This window comes from Herpailurus yagouaroundi, unplaced genomic scaffold, assembly GCF_014898765.1.
Source record: "Herpailurus yagouaroundi ecotype Mexico unplaced genomic scaffold, PumYag 222, whole genome shotgun sequence".
In the NCBI taxonomy this organism is placed as follows: Eukaryota; Metazoa; Chordata; class Mammalia; order Carnivora; family Felidae; genus Herpailurus; species Herpailurus yagouaroundi.
The window spans coordinates 19,432,753-19,457,098 of NW_024412453.1; the positions used below are offsets into that span (position 1 = coordinate 19,432,753).

The 24,346-nt window shown below is 50.9% G+C and overlaps 1 protein-coding gene across 1 annotated transcript in view; it reads right to left on the reverse strand.

Moving 5' to 3' along the window:
• The window catches only part of RAB11FIP3 (RAB11 family interacting protein 3), a gene marked incomplete at its 5' end in the record, with an annotated part of 83,422 nt that overhangs the window by 21,334 nt on the left and 37,742 nt on the right, over window positions 1-24,346 (reverse strand). Inside the window, 3 exons of the mRNA XM_040458692.1 lie at window positions 2,042-2,253; window positions 9,599-9,690; window positions 18,897-18,990. Of these exons, the coding sequence (XP_040314626.1) occupies window positions 2,042-2,253; window positions 9,599-9,690; window positions 18,897-18,990 (398 nt within the window). The remainder of the gene's footprint in view (window positions 1-2,041; window positions 2,254-9,598; window positions 9,691-18,896; window positions 18,991-24,346) is intronic.

Sequence of the window (24,346 nt, forward strand, 5' to 3'; positions counted from 1 at the left end):
AGGGGCAGAGAGGGAGACACAGACTCCAAAGCAGGCTCCAGGCTCCGAGCTGTCAGCAAGAACCCAACGTGGGGCTTAAATCCAGGAACGATGAGATCATGACCCGAGCCAAAGTCAGACACTTAACTGACTGAACCACCAGGCGCCTCAGTAAGCAAAGGTTTTTAGAACAATACAGAGGTGCTAGCCACAAAATAGGAATGGATGAACCGGGCCACAGTAAGATTAAAAACACATGTTCCTCAAAGACACTAGCAGGAAAGTGCAAAGGCAACCTACAGAGTAGGAAACACATCCCTGTTATACATATCCTAGAGAAAGCACTCATATCTAAAATATATACAGAATTCCTACAAATCAGTAAGAAAAAGACAACCCAACAGATCTGGAGAAGCCAAATCCCATCCATGGCCTGTTTCGGGAAAGTAGGAATGGGACACAGACACAAGCTGCGCCACTTTCCACTTCACAGCAGAACTTGGCTGCTGAGACTATACAGCTTGCAAACCAGAAAGTATTTATTATCTGGCCTTTTACAGAAAAAGTTTGCAGATCCCTGCAATAAATAAGTGGGGCAAAAGACTTGAACAAACACTTCACAAAAAAGGATCTTCACCAAATGGGCATTAAACGCAAGAAAAGGCACTCACCAAGGAAATGCGACTAAGAATATCCCACACCAACACTGAGCTCCATGCCCTCTGGAGAAGGAACATGAGAAAGCAGCGCAGCCCAGGCGCTGTGGAGGACGGGGAGTGACCAGAGCCCTGCAGGTGGCTGGCAGGCAGGTAACTACGAGAAGCCCCATCCGTACCTGTGAGGACTGCAGTTGGTGGGGGAGCCTCACAGCCCAACACGCACATGCAGCACTGTCCCACTCCTGGGTACAAACAGGCCACAAGACACGTGGTGTTTATAGGAACTTTGTTCACAGAACCAAAGCTGTAAACCCGACCCAAATGGCCACCAACAATGAATTAAAATAAAAAGCTGCAGCACATTCATACAGCGGAAAACTCTAGTAATAATGAAAACAAGTAACTGACAACTATACAAAAATTTGGATGAACCGCAACAGCCAAAACATGAAGCAAAAGCAGCCAGGTGTAACAAGGCTACAATCCTGTGTGGTTACTTTTTTAAGTTTATTTATTTATTTTGAGAGAGAGTGTGTGCACACGAGTAGGAGAGGGGAAGAGAGAGAGGGAGAGAGAAAATCCCCAGCAGGCTCTGCACGGTCAGCATGGAGCCCAATGCGGGGCTTGACCCCATGGACTGTGAGAGTAAGACCTGAGCAGAAATCAAGAATGAGCCACCCAGGCGCCACTGGGTAGTTACTCTTCCTAAGCGCCAGGCAGAGGGCGCCTGTGAGGCTGCTGGCGGGTCCGTATACCTATGACGGCTGCACTCACAGGCCAGTATGCCATACTTCAGTTGAAGAGAAAAAAAACAAAAACTCTGTGAGGGCCAAACAAAAAGTGAAATCAAATAAAACAGGCAAAACAAAATAAAACCAAACCACTTCCAAAGCAGCTAAGTATGATGGCTTCCCACGCAGCAGAGGCAAACTGCCACCCGGAACCTGTCGGACCCTGCCCTCTCCCCTCGCTGGTCTTCAATCACGGGGGGGAAGCCTGGAGCAGGGGCGGGGAGGGCGGAAAACAGATCTGGGCAGGGGTGCAATAAAGACAAGTGGGTTCTAAGATCCTGCTGGGAGATGTGCCCTGAATATGGTGTCCTGCCCTGGTTTCTAAGAACTTCGGTGAGAAATCCAGGATCAGGTTTCTCTCTACAGCCAAGGAAGTTGTGCAACATGTCTAGCCAGGGTCATCTGCGGCCAGCAGGAGGAGCACCTCCAGGCAGGGAGGTCCGTGGGGGCTGGGAGCCGGCTCAGGGCCACAACGAGCATGGGCTCATCCCACAATGACTGCATAGCCCTCTGACACCAACCCGTCCACAAACCCAATCTGCCCTTCGGGCACAGCCACTCGGTTGGTGTCTTGCAACCAATGCTTGTGCTGTGCAGGGGCAGGGTACTGACCTCCCTGGGAGCAGTAGCAAGGCGCCGTGGCCAGGCTCCTCCATGGCGTCCAGGCACTCGGAGGGCACAGCTGAGCCACCGGCGCTGTCGGCATCCCCTTCGGCTTGCAGCTCAGGGTGCACCAGGGTGCTTGTGTCCTCGTCGGTGAAGGTCTCACACTCACTGTAGGTGCTCTCGGAACCCATGTATGCGCTGTCTGTCACCTCGTTGGCCTAGGAGAGAGCGCCAAGGGTCAGTCCCACACCCTGAAGTGGTCACATATCAGTAAACCCCGACGCTCCACACAGTGCTCTGCTGCAGGCATCAAAGAGACAGCGTGGAGAGACAGCCTCAGGCAGGGCCCCCCAAGCACCTCTGAGCAGAAACGTTAGCTTACAAAACAATCCAATATTTTTGAAAACTGAAACATAGCACATGTTCCAAAGCAGAGTAAGTACTAAAGCAATTCTGAAAGTTAGTTGTAGAGGTTACCCAAAACAGGAGGTATCCAACACCACAGGATTAAGTGTGAGTGGAACCACCCATATGGCTACCAGCACTGAAATTATTTCTATCCAAAGAACAGTATAAGAACATACGTTTTTCAATTAAAAAGTCACCATCAATATGTGTTATGTATGTTCAGGTTACTGCTTTGAAATTCAAGTACGTGGTCTAACCTCAAAATTCTAACCCATCAATTATTTAACCAACCCACTGTGTTCACTGGTTAAAGACCTTTCCACAGAACCTACCTTTATTTCCACTCTTATGGACCCAGCACCCAGCACAGGGTCCGGCAGCGCAAATGACTTAAATCCAAAGAACTATTCAACAGGCCATTTTCAATTTATAACCTCAGCTGTAATTCCAATGCAAGTGCACTGGCTAGGGAAAGGAGCCAACATTTCAGGCTCAAAAGAATCTGAGGTCAACCACTTGCAAACAAGTGAGATTCCAGAAAAGGAGTTGGAAGAAAGTGCATTCTGTCCAGTTGCTCTGGTGTCACAAGGGGACAGCGTGCTCAGATGTGCCTGGTAACAAAAAGCCCCCCACCCTCCGCCAGCGTTGAGGGCCTCTCCTGGCTGCATTCCCGGGGTGCCTTGTCCCATCGAAGAGGCGCGAAGGGCCCAGGTCGAGCTGGCAAGAGCCGAGCACGCCAATGACAGACCAGGGTCCATCCGTGGCCAGCCCATCCACCAGCCCAATGCCCCTGCACTGGGGTCCCAACCACTCTGAGTCCTGTCAAGTGGGACTGGGATTAAGAGACCACACAGGCAGGTACAGAAACTTGGAGGACTGTGGGGCCCGCGAGTCCCTGGGGAGGCAGAATCCCTGCCCAATGTCTGTAAGGCCAGAATGAAACAGAATGATGTGAGAGCAGGCACTCGTTGACGTTACCTCGTTACCTATGTTTCCACAGGAAAACCAAATCTTCCTTGGAATCTAAGGCAACTAAGGAACTCCTAAAAAGCACTCACTTCAAAACCTGAAACCAGGAAATCCCTTTCAGAGGCATGGCCTCTAATACTGTCGAACATCACCATCAATGAACAGGTACCACTTTCTGCCAGGCTCAGGACTGGCTCTTTGCTCCACGGATGGGCAGCATGGGCAGAGACGGGCAGGGTGAGCTAGGCAGGCTCCTCAAAGTCGGGGCTGGCCCGCAGGGTAGGCACAACAGAGCAGGCACAAAATTCACAGCCAATTCCTGGCTTCTGCTGAGGGGTGGCTGCTGGTTTACTGCCCAGGTGACACCGCACACTCACAAAGGGGGGGCTGCCCGAGAATCACCCAATGGCGGGAGGAAGACCTCCCCCACCCCCTAGACTTCAAACAACAACAAAGACCACTGTTGGCTATTAGTATCCAGACGAAAACTCCTAAAAGAAAACACTTCCTCATCTGCAAAACAGTCCCACGCAGCCCTGCTCACCTTGACTACTTAGTCCTCACACCTGGGAAGCCAGCAAGACCCACACCCTCCAATCCCCACCAAACAGGTCCATCAAGGGGCCCCCAGACACTGACTGGGGACCCTGAGATGATTTCCTAGACGGAACAGGAAACAGGACTTAACTCCTGAGGTCAGCTTTTAAAAAAACCAATGAACCAGCACCTCTGAAAAGCATGACGCTCCTCTCTGGCCCTCATGGACTCCATGCCCTCGATGGGCAGCTCAGCGTGTGGCAGGGGGCTGAGGGCCCTCTCCCCAAGATGGTCCTGTCTGGCCCGCATGGACCCCCTGCCTTCGACGGGCAGCTTAGCGTGTGCCAGGGGGCTGAGCGCCCTTTCCCCACAATGCTCCTCTCTGGCCCACATGGACCCCGAGCCCTCAATGGGCAGCTCAGCGTGAGCTGAGGACCCCCAGGAAGGGAAGGAGGGTCCAGGCACTCGGGCTTGTCTCTTCTGTGTGCAAGGAGCCCACCTGAATTGCACAAGTGAGGCTGGGGCTGTGGCCTAAACCCTCCCTGGGGCTTGGCCAGGACAGTTGTGGGTGCAAGTCCCTGTCCACGGACACAGAAACAAGGAGGCAAAGGAGTCACAAAGCAGCCTGCCGCAGCCTGGGCATGGAACTCTGCTCTAGGGAACTCGCTCACCTTTTAAACAGGCAGGGCAGGGCAGGGCAGGGCGAATGTTCCCCTCCACCCTCCACTCCTTGTTCCTCAAGCAAAGCCATTCCTCCGACACAGAAGGAGAGTCAAAGAGATGAGCCCTGTTTCCCATTTCACTGAAGGCTTCATGTCTGCACTTACACTCCAAATTATAAGTAAGAGGAGGTCGGGTCCTGGAGTGTCAGGCACCCGCTGGGGGTGCTGAGCTGCAAATAGCCTCTTACCTGGCGGTCAGAGCCCCAGGGCACAGGAGCTGCGTGTTCTACACCTCCCTCCTCACCCCCTGAGGGTCAACTTTTACGATTCAAGAATGCCCTGAAAAAAATCCCAGCAAGCCAGGCAGTTTTCCAGAGTAGCAAGGTAAGCATCTGTCTTTTCAGAGAAGCAGGCAGAGCTCACCTCGGGGCGGGGGGCAGTCTAAAGACACGGGACAAACTCACGGACTTGCCCCATCAGCTCAAATTTGCTACCACAAGGGACCCAACTTTGCCCGGAAGCACACAAATCTATGCTATCCACTTTCAGAGTACTTATAAACTCACAGGCTGGGACGAACTCACTTGAAAATCAAGTGCACCTGGACAGCTGTGCCACACGCTAGCAATGATGTCACCGGTTACGAGGAAGCAGGGTTCAGAGCCACCGGCGAGGGGCTCCCATGTGGCCAACACTGCCCAGGGTCTTCACTGTCCAGGTCATGGCCCCTCTGTGGGACGGTGACTGTTTGTTTCTGTGACCTGCGGGTGCTAGCCCGGGCAGCCTCAGTGGGCTCCACGCACCAGCCCCAGGAAGGGCGTGCTCTCCGAAACAGATGCCCTCCCCCCAGAAAATACTCAGAATTCCTCCCACGGAAATACTGGGGACATCTGTGCAGATCAGTCACTAGCTTCATTCGACTAACCTTGCGGCCTTCCTATCTGCAAGTGGTGCTGGCGTTTCAGCAAAACCTTCGTGCTCCCCTGAAGGTAACGATGAAGCCTCGGAAAAAAGTTTAACCTGCTCCCAGACACGCTTCATTAAGCGTCCTGCTGTGCTGACTGGGGGAAGGGGGACAAAGTTCAGGAAGTGTCCTTGTTGGGTTTTTAACAGTCACTCCTCAAAACAGTGGCTTTTGTTCTTGACTTTCAAACCTCTGTTGTAACAGTTTACAGAAAAGGCACGGTCGCCATCATTTTATTAAGGCAGCTCTTTCCTCTAGGGGCCTTGGTAGGAGGAGGGAGGGACAGAGAAGGCACAGCAGGGACAGTTCTTATCATTTCTGTTTGTGCCAGTTCTCTGACCCTCCCATGGTCATGGCCCTTCCAGAAACCCTGGGGGCAGAGCTCCACCCCCCCCCCCCCCCCCCCCGCCCCCCCCCCCGCCAGCACGCTGCAGGGCCTGGGGCACTCCTCCCTGCATGCCTGCCTCGTCCCGTCCCCTCCCCTCCCCTCACTGCTGCCCTCACCCCTCCCCCACTCCTCAGGGAGGCCACGTCGTAACTCTCCTAGGGGTGACTCGAGCAAGGAGCCCACAGGAAGCAGGGGGGGACCCCGGAGCAGCCCACCAGTGGACTGCAAAGCACCCCTGCCCCCCCACCGTTGCGTGCTGGGCCAGAAGTCATTACAAAGCTTATTTATCTCTGAAGGTCACCAGAAGAGGGTAAGATTTGCAAGTAATGCCCATATTTTCCACCCATATTTTTACCAAAATTTTTTCTTTTAAATGTTTGTTTTTGAGACAAAAAGTGTGTACGTGCACACGAGGGGGTGGAGGAGGAAGGGCAGAGAGAGACAGGGACAGAGGATCCAAAGCAGGCTCTACACTTACAGCAGCGAGCCCAACATGGGCCCGAACCCGTGAACCACGAGATCACGACCCGAGCTGAAGTCAGAGGCTCAATGATGGAGCCACCCAGGCGCCCTTGAACTTGGAAGATTATATGACATGCAAGCTTTTTTAAAAGAACATCTTTCTAGAAGTTTCACAGTACCTGGTTCCAGTCCCCTGAAAGTTACACCTAAAGATCATAAAAAGACACGGAAGAGCCTTTTTGGGGGGCGGGGGGGGCTTAAATACACATTACTAAGCAAGAGAAGCCAGGCAGCAAAGGCCACACACTGGATTCCAACTCTGTGACATTCTGGAAAAGGCAGAACTATGCATACAGCATAAGGTCAGTTGCTGCCAGGTGCTATCGGGGAAGGAAGGGTGAGTCCAGGAAGCAGAGCGGGCGGAAGGCAGTGAAACTCCTTGGCAGGATACTACACAGGGCACACATGACCTTGTCCACTTGTTAAAACCACCATGAGGGAGCCCTAGTGTACACAGTGGGCTTTTGTTAACAGCAACAGATCATCAGTTATAACAAATGCACCACACTAATTAATGCAAGACATTCACGATGAAGGAAACTCTGTGTGTATGTGTGTGTGTGTGCGCGCGCGCGCACGCGTGTGTGTGTACAGGGGAGAATGGGGACTCTCCGTACTATCTGCTTCATTTTCTGAAAAGCTAAAACTGCTAAAATACAAAGTGTATTAATTTTTTTTAAGTAACAAAACATAACCTTATCCTCCTTTCTGAAAAACAAATTAGCATCCTTTGAAATTTGCATTCTTTGAAACATCGGGTTCCCACCATGCCTTCCAAAGGCGACAGGCGAGCGCAAGGCGGGAGCTGGTACCCCCAAGGGTACCACACTCCTGTGGGCCTCGGGGATCCACCTGCACAAGGACGGGAAGATGCGGAGTTGGACAGGACCCCCAGGTCTGCTCTGCTCAGGGTTCAAGAGGCAGCCCCAACATCAGAGGCTCCCACACGTCTGGACCAAATGAACTCTTGGAAGTACAAAATGTGTTGATGCCTCCTACTACCCTGAGTGACCCTGTATCAGTGTCCTAGGGCAGCCACATCAAATGACCACAAACCGGGCAGCTTCAAACAACAGGAATGTATTCCGGCCAGCAAGGGTAAGCGCTTCCTGAGATTCCAAGGGAGGCTCCCTCCTGCCTCGTCCAGCTCCTGGTGGCCCCGACTGCATCTTTCCAGCGTCTGCTGCATCAGCACACTGCCCCTGTGTGTCTTCTCCTGGCTTCTAAGGACACCAGTCATTGGATTCAGGGCCCAGCCTACTACCCAGAATGATATCATCTCGAAACCCTCAACTTATTACATCCACAAAGACCCTATCTCCGGGGCGCCTGGGTGGCGCAGTCGGTTAAGCGTCCGACTTCAGCTCAGGTCACGATCTCGTGGTCCGTGAGTTCAAGCCCCACGTCGGCTCTGGGCTGATGGCTCAGAGCCTGGAGCCTGTTTCCGATTCTGTGTCTCCCTCTCTCTCTGCCCCTCCCCCATTCATGCTCTGTCTCTCTCTGTCTCAAAAATAAATTAACATTGGGAAAAAAAAAAAAAGACCCTATCTCCAAATAAGGTCACGTTCACAGGTTCTGAGTGATCGTACCTTTCAGGAGACTACTATTCAACCCACTGCACCCACTATGATGATCCAGCAGAAACCTGAGACAAGGATAGAGCAGAAGATCCTGATGTAGGTGCTCGGGCTCCGCTGGGAGGGGGATAGAGGTCTGATGGTCACTGACTGCAGAAGTGTTGTGACCCCTCAGATGCGCTAAACAAGGAAAGAAAGACTCCCCTGACCTTAGGTACATTCCTGGAAAATTCAAGGTGTGTCAAACTGCAAAGAGGCTTCTCCACCTTGCTGGAAAGGGAGCCAGCCCCGCTCCAGTCATGAGAGCAGCCACCCTACATCACAGGGTCTGGCAGCCCATCTGAAATGTGATGCATCAGAATCCTGCCCTCCTGCAGCCCCTACTTGGCCACACATGCCCCATGTGACATCTGGTGCCCAATGCCAGGACCGGGCCTGACACCCCACAAAGTCACATGCAAAATGAACACACCAACCTCACCAAACAGGATGCAAGGTGGGGTGGTCCCTGCCCTCGGGAGGCTCACACTTGGCTGGTACTCTGGGACAAAGCTGTGGTGAATGCTCCCAGTTGGCCCAGAGGTCTATGCCAGCAGAAGAGATGGTCAGAAAGTGAACCTATGTTATCTGAGGTCTGACCAATACCTGGAGCAGCCTCTCAGAGCCAGGACACAAGACCCCAAAGGAAAGTAGTGAGTCCCTGTGGACTGTGAGAAGCCACTCTGTGCAACTCCCTCATTTTACCAAGGCACCAAGGCTCACAGCCACCGGGTCACAGCCTGGCCCTGTTCCCTGCACCCCTCTGAGCAACAGAGGACTGAGGGGCTGGTGGCTACCATCACCACCTTCCCCACAGCTCTTCAGGCGCTCAGGAGTTTCTAATGTATTTTTTTAATAAGAAAAAACTGCAGGTCCAGCCACATGGGCTGTCCCAGCATCTGCTCACCCCTCCAACCGGCGGGGGGGGGGGGGGGGGAACGGATGGACAAAACTGTGGTAGCCTCCTGTGACTGTGCTCACAGACCTCCGCCCTGCCATGCAGAGAACAAAACACCCACAATTACAGGTGACACCATGTAACCATAGCAACCTTAGAGGCAGGTGGCAAAGGAGCACGAGGTGTTACAAGTCCCTAAACCCCAAAAACGACTTGAAATTCGGTAACATGAAAACCTTACACAAGACCTCTGCTCTGGCCTTGCTTGGCAGCCTGGCAGAAGGTGACAGCAATAGCACTGGAGAGCCCTACCAGCCCAGCCCAGCTCTCTGCTGACAACAGGCCCCAAGGGGACCGCCGTCAATGATCTCAGGTGAGCAGTGGTGGAGCAGACACCTGCCGACCCTCTGCCGCAACCAGGAGCCCCCCCAGAGCCCCTGGCCGCGGACACAGGGCTGCAGAGTGAGCCCTGCCCTGCCCTCCCTTCCACTTCCTGCAGAAATATCCCCGGTACCACTAAGTGGAGCGGGATTCAGAGGGCAGAAAGGAAGACGTGTCACATCAAACTCCCTCTCAGCCCCTCAGTGAGAACCACTTGCCTCAAAGGTAACGAAGTCGTCGAACTCATCGGGGCAGGCGGGCGGCTCCTCGTCCTGGGCAGGTGCAACCCCGCACAGCTGGCCATCAGACTCTGCAGGAGAGAAGACCCAGTACTCAGCAGGAAGCCTAGACCAGCCCCAGAGGCCATGGGGGAAGGCGCCAGAGGGGTGAAGGCGAGCCCTGCTCGGGACAGCCAGTGAGAAGCCCAGGGGAGAAAGCGGCATGGTTACGACGGGGAAGCACGTGCCCCCTCCCCCCAGAGAGGTGGTGTAGAGGCAGAATGATAAAACGTTTGTTTCTTTAGACCCCCAACAGCACTGCAAAAGAGAAGGAGCAAGATCTCAAGCCCATGACACTGTTCATGGGCTTTAAAAAGTATCAGGTACCAGATTTAAATTTTTTAAAACTGTGTGTGTGTTTGGGGCCATGTAGGTGTGATGGAACTATACCAAAATAGCATCTTGCCCTCGGTGTTGCGCTCGCTGGCAGTTTTTATTGCCTTCATTTTTGCTGAACTTTTTTTTTTTTAATTTTTTTTTCAACGTTTTTTATTTATTTTTTATTTATTTTTTATTTATTTTTGGGACAGAGAGAGACAGAGCATGAACGGGGGAGGGGCAGAGAGAGAGGGAGACACAGGCTCCAGCCTCTGAGCCATCAGCCCAGAGCCCGACGCGGGGCTCGAACTCACGGACCGCGAGATCGTGACCTGGCGGAAGTCGGACGCTTAACCGACTGCGCCACCCAGGCGCCCCTCTGAACTTTATCTTTAGCAATAAATGTCTTATCTCATAATAAGGAAAATTGTAAATCCAAAATAAAGGGGTGAGTGGACACACCAACATACCGGGAGGTGAGCGCAAACTCCATGGGGTAGAATCCCCTGCGTTCCAGACCCTTGCACACCTCACCCCATATACCTCTTCATCTAGCTGTTCCTTTGTAACCTTGTGAGTAAACTGCTAATGGTAAGTAAAGTGTTTCCCTGGGTTCTATGAGCCATTATAGCAAATTATCACACCTGGGGGAGGGGTACTGAGGACCCCGGATTCATTGTCAGGTCAGAGAGAAGTGTGGGTGGCCCAGGAGGGTGAAGTGGGGTCTTCACGAACTCTGACAGTTGGTGTCAGAGCAAATTAAATTGTGGGACACCCAGCTGGTGTCCCTAGAGAACTGGTGATCCCAGAGAACTGGAGAATCACTTAGTGAGGAAATCCCACATACTTGGTGTCAGTGTTATGAACAGAACACAGATCATAATAGGAATTACTTATTTAAAATACATCACTTAGGAGGGCCTGGGTGGCTCAGTTGGTTAAGTGTCCGACTCTTGATTCTGGCTCAGGTCATGATCTCACGATCTGTGAGATTGAGCCCCGTGTCAGGCTCTGTGCTGATAGCGCGGAGCCTGCTTGGGATTCATACTCTCTCTCTCTCTCAAAATACATAAGTAAACTTAAAAAAAATATTTTAAGTACATAAGTTATTTAATATATCTCACATGATCTAACGTCACATCAGTCCCTTATTTATTTTTTGAAGTAAGCTCTATGCCCAGCGTGGGGCTCAAACTTGCAACCCCAAGATCAAGAGTCACAAGCCCTTCCAACAGAGCCAGCCAGTCGCCCCCAGAGGACAACTTTGCCAATGGGACCACATGGAGAGAATGTTGCTAGCCATCCCCATGTCCTCCAGCCGGGCTCTGAAGACTCAGTGGTTTGACGTTACTGCAAGAGCCCTGGTAAGCAGGGAAGGGAGAACAGATACTGAAGGGCCCTTCACCACACGGCAACGGCAGGACCCACAGCCATTCTGTCCTGTGTCTAAATGACTCTCTTGGGTTGCTTGAGTAGCTCAGTCAGTTAAGCACCCGACTTCAGCTCACATCATGATCTCACAGTTCGTGGGTTCGAGCCCCGCGTCCAGCTCTGTGCTGACAGCTCAGAGCCTGGAGCCTGCTTAGGATTCTATGTCGTCCTCTCTCTCGGCCCATCCCCTGCTCACGCTGTCTCCCTCTCTCTCTCTCTCTCTCAAAAATAAACATTAATTTTTTTTTAATAAAGGACTCTCAATTTAAACAGAATAATGCTTTCCCTTAACAACAGTGTAAATTGAAATATTTATGTATCACGCAATTATGAGATGCCTTTGTCAACTCAAAGCTACTTTGCAGTACTGATCAAAGCCCTCATGCCAAAAAAAAACTCCTATGTGGCCTTTAAGAATCACGGGCACTTTTGTTGCTGTTGTTTCGTACCATTTTCCCCAGGAGTGTGGTTAAGTATCCCAGCGGGGCGGATGGCAGCAGGCAAGGAGGAGCATGGGAGCCCACACGCCGGGGCCCCTGTACTGGGAGGTGGGGTCTCTGGTGCAGGTGACGCGGTGAAGGTGGCTGTGGACACAAGTTTGGGGTTTCTGGGGCAGGGGCTGGAGGGCCCCAATCACCCCCGTGCACGTGTCTTTGTAAAAAGCTACGCTGTCTTTGGCCTATGTCCCCTCTGAGATGTTAAGTCTTCCCTGCCCTCCGAAGCCTGAAACCCAAAATTCAAAGCTCTCAAAACACAACCGATGGTTCTAGATGTGGTGGATTGTGCTCAGCCTCCAGAGGTGGACAAATGGTCTTGCCCCACACTGTGGAGAGGGGGGGTGGGGACAAAGCTAGTGCTGCCATATTCCTCATGGGAACTAAGTATGATTGTTCTGTAAGTTTTCTCCATGTGAATTAAAACAATTTTCAGTTAAGTGGACATTTTTAATGTGCATTCATCCTACTCTTCCAGAGCTTGGGGGAGGGCGTAGCCAGTGTAATGGCCTATTTGTAGCAATCTGCAGCGCCCCACCCCCCCGCCCCGACTCATTCTATTCCTGAAATAAGGCAGGTCTGTGGTATGACAGTGAAAATCTCCCTGTGCTTCACTGCAAACTGGGTCAACACACCGTGTCCCTTGCTGTGTCGCCCCTGGGTGCAGAAGAGGCCCGCCGGCCAAGACAGGCCACCCGCACGCTGGAGGAGCACCGGAGACAGCTCCATGGAATGTGGGTCTGTGATCACATGCTGCACCCTCCCAAATGCTATCACGTCACAACTTCAAAATCAGCTTTGACTTGCTTTCATTACGATTTTATTTTCAGTCTCCTTTCCTAATGAAACTTAAAAGATGAAGTCAAACTACAGAGAAAAGAAAAACAAAGCCTGAGCCCCTGATACCACCTGGCAGTACGTCCGATGCAGGTGGGGCATCCCCACCAACACGGCCTCCCCTGAGCCCACATGGGCTGTGGACACCTGGAGGCCCAGCGCCTCATGCCCACTCTCGGATGTGGTCCCCGTGAGCTGGCACTGAGCCCAGGGGCCAGTCACTCACCCACCCACCCTGTGGGGAAGTCCAAGTCCTCCCTCGTTGCCCACAGCCTGGCCGTGTCCCCAGTGCCTTCACCTCCACCTTTTGACCCCGCCTGCCCAACCTGGCCACGGTGGCCTCCCTGCAGCCCCCAAACACGCCAACGCGCCGTACTCTGGCACCCCTACCCCTGCTTCACCCTCCTCCTGTAGCTGCTGTGCCTCGCTGTCTGCGGGCTGTCCTCCGCTGGAAAGCCAGCTCCCAGGGGCAGGGGACACTGTTCTTCCACATGGGCTGTGTCCCTGGAGCCTAGATCAGTCCGGCTCGATGATATCTGTACCCGCACTCCTCACGGGCCTCAGCCGTGCCTCCCTTGGCTGTGGCCCTCACGCCGTCCGCTTCAAGCTCTCGTCGCCACAATTCCCCTCAGCCCAGCCTCTGGCCAGAGCCCCTCTGCCATGCACCCTGGCAGCAGAATGCGCCTCCACGGCCCACCACCTCACTTCGGGAGCAGGGGTCTGCTCTGTGCAGGCTAAATTCCAGGCAGGGGGACATCACCTGCAATGTGGCATCGCACTGAGACCAAGCCTCGCCCTCTGGGGACGCTTCTATTCCAGAATGTTCTCGCCAAAGGAAAACACACAGCACTATTTCCTGGAGCATGCATGCTAACTCTGGGACTGACTGGGAGGTTTTTGTTTTTAATTAAACCAAAGTGGAACTATTACCAGCAAGAATGAGAAAATACGGAGACTCAAACAATTCCTGTGGGTGCTCTGTGTGGTGCGTGGGCCGGCCTGAGGCAGGACTTCGCTGTGGTATCCTGACTTAGAAGCTCAGAGCAGCGAGGCACTGCTCCTAGGTTCAAAAGGCAGTGCAGCTGCAGCACTGGACAGACAGAATGCAGCTGGCCAGGTGCCATGAGGGTGGGGAGGGACCAGGTATCCCTGGTCAGGGGAGCCAAGAGAGGGGGCCCCAGGGGAGAGCGGGCTAGAGCAACTCCAGCCAGCTCCTCTCAGGCACAGCCCAGGACCCTCCCAGGGCCTCACCTCAGGCTCCCCTCTGCCAGCTCCTGTGACAGACACAGGGGGACAGCCCACACAAAGGCAAGCAGGAGGGAGGAGGGGTGGCAGGTGCAGGCAGAGGCCCTGTCTCAATGAGTCAGGGTGAGGTCAGGACTCAAGGACACAGGCCACTTCTCACACCACACTGATACCCATGTGCTCCTTGAGTCACTCAACTTCAAGACACATGCAACCCACGAGACGGCCCCACGGGGCAAGAGCCAGCAGCCCCTCCTTCTCTGCAGATAAAGAATCAGCCTGTGCAGGGATGGCTCTTCTCCCCTGCCAGGCGTCAGCGGGTCACAAGTTTTCCAGGAGCGCTTGCTGACTCCCAGGTCACGACCCTCCAGGAACTCCTCCAGCCGAGCTCCATTTTGCATGAACTGTGCCTATTAGATCAGACCAGCCACCAGCCTGCCCACAGAATCCTGGACTGTGGCTGAGAGAGGGCCTCAGAGCCACACGGACAGCACCGGCCACCTGGCTGGCTGCCACACTGGGTTCTTTCCTGCCCAGACCCACGGGACCAGCTGCCACTGCTGTTCCCAGCCCTGACTCTTCAGAGGAATCTGTGTTGCTCAATCCCCTAGACCCAAGGAAGCCCATGGATGCTGCTGTGGCTGTGCCATCAGTACCCCCACACATCAAGCTTCCCACCTGACAGGCGTGACCAGCACGCTGTGCATCTGCGGTCACCCAGGGAGATGGGTTCCTGTCTGTGACGGACAGTGGTCACGACAAACCTAGGGGGCACACGTCATCACTCCTGGGGCCGGAGAACGGAACGGCGCTGACAGGCTGAGGCAGCACAAGGCAGTCCTCACACCCTTACCCTGTCGTCCTTGTCCCTCTACACAGTGTTTCTAAGTAGCTCCTGTGAATTCCTGGATTCTAGAATTTTCTTCCAACATCCTGCATAGTACTTGAGGATTTTAGCATTAGCTTCTCCACCTTCCCTCTCCTAACCTTCCAAAATGGTTAAGTCCCAGTCATTGGTTACATAAACGGTTAATCTGTTTAATTACTATGACTGTGTAAAATGGCATTCATTGCCCAGCCACGCAGTATTCTAGAAGCACGTTTTCCCTCTTTTTAGGCTTCTTGGTTTTCCCGGCAATGTTAACTGCTTTCTGGGGACTCAGGCTTGGCCTCTGTACATCTGTCGCCTTCTTACCCCCAAACCATCAGGCAGAGCAGTGAAGCCTTCTCCACTGACCTACCGGTTCTGAGCTCCTCAGACTCCATCACCATCAAACCAGCACGAGGGTGAAATAAAGCCATCTAAAACTAATGATGCCACCACGTTTGTGAGACGTGCGTCTCCTCCCTGTGACACCGAGATCAAACAGACAAACACAGGAAGTCTCAACCGTACACGCATGAGCCCGTGTACTCTGGTCAGAGAGTAAGTATTCCACCAAGCACACACACAACACGTGTGAGACCCGGCTGTGTGGCACACCACGAGATAAACTCAACAAGGAACAGAGTGAAGAGAGAAGCACGCCTGGATGGCTCAGTCAATTAAGCACCCGACTTTGGCTCAGGTCATGATCCTGTGGTTTGTGGGTTTGAGCCCCGCATCGGGCTCTGTGCTGGCAGCTCAGAGCCCGGAGCCTGCTTCGGATTCTGTGTCTCCCTCTCTCTCTGCCCCTCCCCCAACTCCCTCCCCCTCTCTCTCTCTCTCAAAAATAAATAAACGTAAAAAAAAGTGAACACAGAGATCCCATTCTCTATCACACACAATTAGGTTTAAAACTAATGACAAGATTTTTTTCAAGTTTTTTTCTTTTTTTAATGTTTATTTATTTATTTTTGAGAGAGAGAACACGAGCAGCGGAGGGGCAGAGACAGAGAGAGGGAGACAGAGAATACAAAGTAGGCTCGGGGCTGACAGCGCAAAGCCCAACACGGGGCCAGAACTCATGAATCTGAGATCACGACCTGAACCACAAAGTCTGATGCTTAACCAACGTAAGCCACCTGAATGCCCCTAATGACCAGATTTTTATTTGTTTGTTTAGCATTTACTTATTTTGAGGGAAAGACAGAGCATGAGCAGGGGAGGGGCAGAGAGAGGCAGAGACACAGAATTCGAAGCAGGCTCCAAGCTGTGAGATTTTAAAACACCTTTTGAAACCAGGATGCCTGGGTGGCTCATTCAGTTGAGCATCTGAGCATCCGACTTCAGCTCAGGTCATGATCTCATGGCTCAGAAGTTCAAGCCCCACATCGAACTCTTGTACTGACAGCTCAGAGCCTGGAGCCTACTTCGAATTCTGTTGTCTCCCTCTCTCTCTTTGCCCTTCTCCCACTCATGTTCTGTCTGTCTCTCTCTCTCAAAAATAAACATTAAAAAAAATACACTTAGAAATTAAAATAACTTTTAAATAATTGACGAGTCAGGGAAATCATACTGGATTTTAAAACATACTGGATTTTACCGAAAGTTGTTGGAGCACAAAGCCATTCCAAGGGTCCTGGGCACAGGTGCACTGGCCCAGGGAGGTCCTGAGGAGCATGGCTGGGGGCAAGTGAATGTGCTCCATTCAGGAAGCCTCCAAAAGCACTGGAGGTGGAGCAGAGGCCAAAATGTGCATGAAACCACCATCAAACTTTTTGTGCAAAAGGGTGAAGGCTTAAACAACTTCCTGTTTTAACTACATGTCTAGCCTCAGAAAATCACCTAAGGATTACAACATACTGGTTACAAGGGGAGAGACATAGGCATGTGGTGCTAAGCCTAAACACTCCAAGTTCATCTGAGGGCTCTCTTCTTCCTCCCTCTGCCCGCATGGCGTTACCCACGTCATCCATCCCCTGCTAGTACCACCTCACAGAGGGTCTCCTGCCTCACGCCTGCTCTACATGTCTCTCCCCAGGCCCCATCTGCCCAGGAGATGGTGGCATCCTCACCACGGCCCCAGGGCCTGCAGACTTTCCATCAGTGGGCTCAGCCAACCTCATCACAGGCCTCAGGACAGCTCCGCCACCTGGACCAGACCTCACTCCAGCCACCCTTACCTGGCTCCCCTCCGGCCCTCCTCACAGAGGGCTCCTACCTAGAGCCAGGCTGTATGGTTCTATGGCATGGCCCCCTGCCACCATACGGACCATTCCCTCTCTCGATATGTGCTCTGGACCCAAAGGACCACAGGGCCCCCAGACTATGGTAGTATTCACACAGGTCCCGAGACACAGAGCACATCTCAGAACCACCTGGGCTCAGCATCACAGGAAACCCAGTTCCTATAGGACACCGTTGGGCAATACAGTAGACAGACAGAGGACTGACAAGATAGGTGACTCTGCCAACAACTGCTGATGAGACTTGGAGTCCAAGGGCCTCCCCTGACCCAGCCACCGCAGGTCCTGCCCCTGTTCTCCCTCTTCCTTTTCCGACAAGTGCAGGAAGAAGGGAAGGGCTTGCTTGCAACCAGTGCCTTTCGGCCACCATCACCCCCACACACCTGGCTGAAGCTGGGGCATGAAAAAAAGAGGGCTCTCCAGAGCTCCAGAATTCGACGTGAAGGGACAGCATACGGGCAACTCGAGTGCACGTGAGATACTAAGCTCACACCCAGAAGGCCAGCCATCCCACTCCTGTGTACAGGCCCCAAAGGCATGAAAACATGTGCCCACACAAAGAATTATACACAAATGTCACTAGGACCTTTACTCATAACAGCCCCAAACTGGAAACATACTAGCCCCAAAACAAGTGTCCACCCCTAGGCAGAGAGAAACGACACATGGTACAAGAATACAATAGAACTGCTCTGCCATCGAAACACAGACCCCAACCGTGCAACATACGTGCGTCTCAAAAACGTCACACGCAGGGAGACACCAGACGTAGAGCACATACTGATCATTTCCTTTGTGTCAACAAAGCCCCTACGAGGCAAAACTGACCTAGGGTGATGAAAATCAGCCAAGACGGTGCTGAGAGGGCAGAGAGGCCACGTGGAGGCCATGAGGAAGAGGTCTGCAGGGATGGTAACACTTGGTAGAGATTTGCATTATTAGACATAAGAATTTGTCAAAATTCAGACTGGCTTAAGATTTACTTAAGATTTGGGCATTTCACTGTAAACTTTTACTCAAGGTAAGACTGCAAACAAATATTGAACTGTAGGTAATGACTGGCACACATGCTGAAGTGTTCAGGGTGAAATGTACAGGAGTATGCAACTTGTTAGGGTGAGTGTACGTACAGGAGTATGTGATTTGAAACGCATCCCATTAGGGGCGCCTGGGTGGCGCAGTCGGTTAAGCGTCCGACTTCAGCCAGGTCACGATCTCGCGGTCCGTGAGTTCGAGCCCCGCGTCAGGCTCTGGGCTGATGGCTCAGAGCCTGGAGCCTGTTTCCGATTCTGTGTCTCCCTCTCTCGCTGCCCCTCCCCCGTTCATGCTCTGTCTCTCTCTGTCCCAAAAATAAATAAACGTTGGAAAAAAAAAAAAAAAAGAAACGCATCCCATTAAAAACAGGATGGCTTGTTGGCCAGACAGAGGAGGGACTGATACACAACAATGTAAATACAGCAACATGCGGCCTGTAGGGCACCAACGGCAAGGATGCACGTGGGTGCTCACATGTAAGCCTTTCGATATTCTGGTATGTCTGGGGAAAGGGGCAGTAGCTTTCTAACATTATGGATAAGAGACCGAGTTAGACAGTTCTCTAAGATAGGGTGTGTGAGGAGCAAAGAACAGTGAGAGAGCACCCTGAAACCGGAGTATTTTAGGGGCTTTGAGGAGAAGGGAAGATGTTAAGCCCAGCCAAAGGAGCCTGAGGAGTGAGGGGTATTCCTAAGGTTGGCTGAGGGCACAGCAGGGCAAGGGCTGGAAGAGAGAATGCGAGAAGGAAGCACAAGGTGGGGTAGACTGACCTCCATTCCTGATTGCGGTGATCCCTCGGTAGAAGTCCTCAAAACTGATCACGCCAAGCCCGCCGGGGTCCAAGTATTTCGTTAAGTCCTTCACCTGCAATTGTCAAGTGAGAGTATGTTACCCAAGCTGTACAAAATCAGAGGGAGAGTACACCAGGTGTCGGACCCCTTCACCACATTCAGAGGAGCAGCCTTCTTGCAAGGTGCGGTACTGAAAATAAGAGCCATTTATTCCTCTGATCCGAAGGCCATCCACAGCTCCAGCCAAACACAAGTGGCCCCCCAGCAGAAAGCTGCCAAAGGCACCTGGGACCATGAATCGTGGAAGTGAAGGCTATGCTCTCAAAGGTCAATAGTCATGCTTCTTGGGCACCTGGGGGGCTCAATCGGTTAAGCGTCCGACTCTTGACTCAGGTCATGATCTCACAGTTTGTGGGATCCAGCCCTGCATTGGGCTCTGCGCTGACAGCCTGCTTGGGATTCATTCATTCATATCCACCCCCCCTTCCCCCTGCCCCTCCCCCACTTGCGCTCACCTGCTCTCCCCCCACCCCAAATAAAAATAAACTTTGAAAAAGAAATTAGTCATGCTTCCTAATTGTGAAGATTGGAAGTGTCGAAGTTTTAGATATTCTAGCCAGTATCTAGATTATTACTACAGCACAGTCCCACCTATCCATTCTGACATGCCTTTCCAACTGTGCAGAGTCCTTAGTAAAAAATAACTTAGGCAAGAAGATGCTGGATATCAAAAATCTTAAGTAAGATGATTCACACATGGATGTTAAAGAACGAAACTCTTCAGAAAAAAGATATATTTATACTTTCAAGTATAAACTGTGTTTCATCAAAATTTAAAACTTCTGCGCTTCAAAAGACACCATTAGTAAAACTAAAAGACCAGACCTAGACTAGAAGATATTTGCAAATCATATATCTGGATAAAGGACTTGTATCCAGAATGTATAAAGAAAACTTACAATTCAACAATACCACAATTTTTTTTTTTTTAATGGGCAAAACATTTAAATAAACATTCTACCAAACAAGATAGACAAATGGCTGGGGCGCCTGGGTGGCTCAGTCAGTTAAGCATCCAACTTGCAGCTCGGGTCGTGATCTCACAAGCAGGTGGGGTGGGTTTGAGCCCGCATTGGGCTCTGGGCTGACAGCTCAGAGCCTGCAGCCTGCTTCGGATTCTGTGTCTCCATCTCTCTCTGCCCCTCCCCTGTTTATGCTCTGTTTTTCTCTCAAAAATAAACATTAAACAATAAAATAAAAATAAATAAATAAGATAGACAAATGGCTGATAAGCACATGAAAAGATGCTCAAGATTGTGTGTCCTCAGGGAAATGCAAATTAAAACCGAGACATCACTCACCAGAATGACTGTATCCAAAAAAACCAACGACAACAGGTGCTGGGGAGGGTGTGGGGACCTGGAACCTCACACAATGCCAGGAGGAAGGGAAGATGGTCTGGTCAGTGGGGAACACCATTTAGCAGCTGAAAAGTCAAACATAACTACACCACACAACACAGCAACTCCGCTCTCAGGGATGTCCCACCACACATACAAAGGTGTGCATGCACATGTTCGCAGGAAGCAGCATCACTCCCGCCAGGTAAGAGGAGAAGGAACCCACTGTCCATCACATTACGGGAGGAATGGGTAAACAAGGTGTGGTCTAGCCATATAATGGGCCACTATCTGGCCCTAAAAAGAAATGAAATAGTGACACACACAACATGGATGGAATCTCAAAACCATTCCGCCAAATTAAAAACCAGACACAAAAGACCACAAATTATATTCTTTCATTTATAGAATGCTTTCGGAAAAGACCACTCTACTGACATAAAAAGCACATCAGCAGTTGCCTGGAACCGTGTGGGGTGGCGGAGACGGGCTGCAGGCAGCATGAGGGACCTTTTAGGGTGTGGAAACACTGAACTAGGTTGTGGGAGCTGCACGATCCTATACGCTTACTAAAATTCACTCAATCATATACTTACAATGGGTGAATTTTATGGCATGTAAACTATACATCGACAGGGGCACCTATGTGGCTCAGTCGGTTGAGCGTCCGACTTCGGCTCAGGTCATGATCTCACAGTTCATGGGTTCGAGCCCCGCAACAGGCTTTGGGCTGACCTCTTGCTCAGAGCCTGGAGGCTGCTTCGGATTCTGTGTCTCCTTCGCTCTCTGCCCCTCCCCCGCTCATGTTTTGTCTCACTCTGTTTCAAAAATAAATAAATGTAAAAAAATTTCAAAAATATTACACATTGACAAAGCTTTTAAAAATAAATGGATAGGGGCGCCTGGGTGGCGCAGTCGGTTGAGCGTCCGACTTCAGCCAGGTCACGATCTCGTGCTCCGTGAGTTCAAGCCCCGCGTCAGGCTCTGGGCTGATGGCTCAGAGCCTGGAGCCTGTTTCCGATTCTGTGTCTCCCTCTCTCTCTGCCCCTCCCCCGTTCGTGCTCTGTCTCTCTCTGTCCCAAAAATAAATAAACGTTGAAAAAAAAAATTAAAAAAAAATAAATGGATAAAAAGATAAAAAGGATTCAAGAGAAAGTGACAAATATTGAAGACAAAGACAATTTACTATATTGTGAGAAGTGAGATGATTCATTTTCAGAAATACCAAATAAAAGCTGTGCTGTTTAGTTAACAATAGGTTTACAACCTACTGGAAATATGTATGAACCCCCCCCAAGCCCCCGACAGTGGAGTCCCAAACCCTTACACACCTGACTTCCTGGTTCTTCGTCCCCTCTCCATTTCGCGGGCTTTGCAATGAGCATGTGCCACCAAACTGATGTCTCTGCGTCACCTCAAGGAATGTACACTTGTTCCATTCAGACTACTTTTTGGCCTTCCGTGGGCACAGGCGACATCCGGGTAAGGCCATAACCTCTGTAGCACTCAGCCAATAAGGAACCAGGGGAGGGACTTATGTGCTAGGAGATAAGTTGTCTGCTATAACCACTGAGTGTCCCTGTCTGTCAGACACCTGCTCTTGCAAGAACGTCAACTAAAGCCTCACTTCACTGTGCTCCAAGTCTCCTTGTCCCCCTTTAATTGGGGTGGAGGGCTTATTTCTCACAATACGAATAAAAGAAGCCCCAGAGAAGAAAAATCAAAGGGACAGAATATTAAAACTATATTTAAGAAAACTTCTTTAAAATAAAAAAGTAATTTTAACTACATGTTGAAAGAGTACATTGGGTACTGAGTATCCAATCTCACTCACTCTGGTGAGTTTCTTGGACTTTAAAGGACAGAAAATCCTCTAAAAAGCTATGTAAAATTCAAGTGACTATAAAAGAAAATTTGATTATCATTAAACTTTTCAGCAGCAATACCCAGTAATAAGGAATATGACAATTCCCTCATTTCAAGCGTGGTTCAGAACAGGCACCCTCACGTGACTGACAAAGAAGCAAAAGATGTCAGAGTGAACGTATTAAGCAAACACCTCATAACAATGAATTTGAATCTGAACTACCACTGTGAAGTATCACTCACGATGTACGAAAACAAAGTGAAGACTTTCCAATTCTGTCCAATTAAAAGTAAGCTGCCCTAGAATCCAGACTGTTATATTCAAACCCCACTTCCCATTCAAAGGAACCAGGACCCGCAGAGACGTGTCAGGAAGTGTGCAAGCGGAGCCTAGAACCCAGTCATACCTGAGAGCAAAGAAGCTATCAGAGACTCACTGGGTCACATCCAGTAACTCAGAGGCCAGCCTGAAGATGCTTTCACAGCCCAAAACGAGACAACACGGGCACGGGTGAGCGTGCTGGCTCAGTGGAATGAAACACAAACATACCTCAAACTGTGCAGGCATAATTATGGTAAAACAAAACAAACAAACAAAACCAACTGGTCATCAATGAAGGACACAAGTGAACCAGGTTATTACTGTGAAAACAAATAAATAAAGGGAAAGAATCAAGTAGTTACGGAGCATCCAGCTAGTAAATGGGGGAAGGACAGAGACCAAACGTCACGCCTGCAATCCTCAGTGAAGTAATGCACAGTCAATGACCCTCAGTGCTTCCTGAGGCCACAGAAAGACAGATGGCCAGACACCACACGCCTCCTGACCGAACCCTGCAGCACCACCTAAATGAAGCCTGAACCCAACTACCAATTTGCAGGAAAACACAATGATCAAAGCAACACGTTTCAACAACATTGCACGGATGCAATTGACAAATCCAGTCCGTGAGGCCCCAACATACACAGATGAGTGACCTTCTGCTTCCAAAGCATAAAGGACAGACAGGAAGCCCTCACTAAGGGACTCAGAACACACAGCACTCTGTGACCTGGAGGGGCTTTCTGGATCTTGATTCAAATAAATTGCTTTTTAAAATCATGTTTAGAGGTGCCTGGGTGGCTAGTCAGTTAAGTGTCTGAGTCCTGACTTTGACTCGGGTCATGATCTCACAGTTTGTGGGTTCCAGCTCCACATCGGGCTTTGGGCCGACAGTGTGGAGCCTGCTCAGATTCTTTATCCCCCTCCCCCACCCTAACCCCGCTCACATGCACCACTCTCTCTCTCAAAAATAAACAGTCAAACAATTTATACAAAGGTGGAAAACCAGGGCTAAGACTTAGGCAGGCACGAACCGCGGCTGAGAGCAAACCCACTAATCCACGACATCCACAAACGTCCCCAGGGCCTCCTCGGCACGGGGCAGGCTGGAGGCCACCATGTTCAGCCCCCTCACCACTATTCAGGTAACATAAAGTCAGAGTGGAATAGGCCTGGCTCAAGCTGACTGATCCTGAGGGTGTGGGGCCCTCAAGCCACACACTGAGTCCTGCCTTCTCCCTCTGCTACCCAGAGAAGGCGAGGGCCACCGACCCTCCAGGGCAGGGCCTTTGGGCCACTGAGATACAGGTCTTGGAAGTCCATGCATCCACTGACTTCTTCAAACAGCTGAATGGGAATTATTTATAAAAGGCCTCCTTCCTTATCACACAAAAAACTTCACTCCTAAAGCACATGATGTCTAGTGAGAATTTTGCTGGATACATGAACGGGGATCTAACCTGGAATCCATACTGACAAATCTGTCCTTAAGATTCCTAAAAATTTGGGGGCACCTGGCTGGCTCAGTCAGTAGAGCATGTGACTCGATCTCAGAGTCGTGAGTTCAAGAGTTCAAGCCTCACATTGGACATGGAGCTTACTTTAAAAAAAAAAAAAAAAAGATTCCAAGAATTTCAACAACAAAGCAACTAACGAATTGAACACAAAGTACCAAGCTGCTCATTCTGAAACATTAACCCAATGCCTTTTAAACAAATCATTAACTAGAAGTAGAATTTTTGACGTTACCATGTCAGTATGAGCAAAGAGGAATCAAAGTATACATTTTTTTTTAATGTTTATTTATTTTTGAGACAGAGGGAGACAAAGCGCCAGTGGGG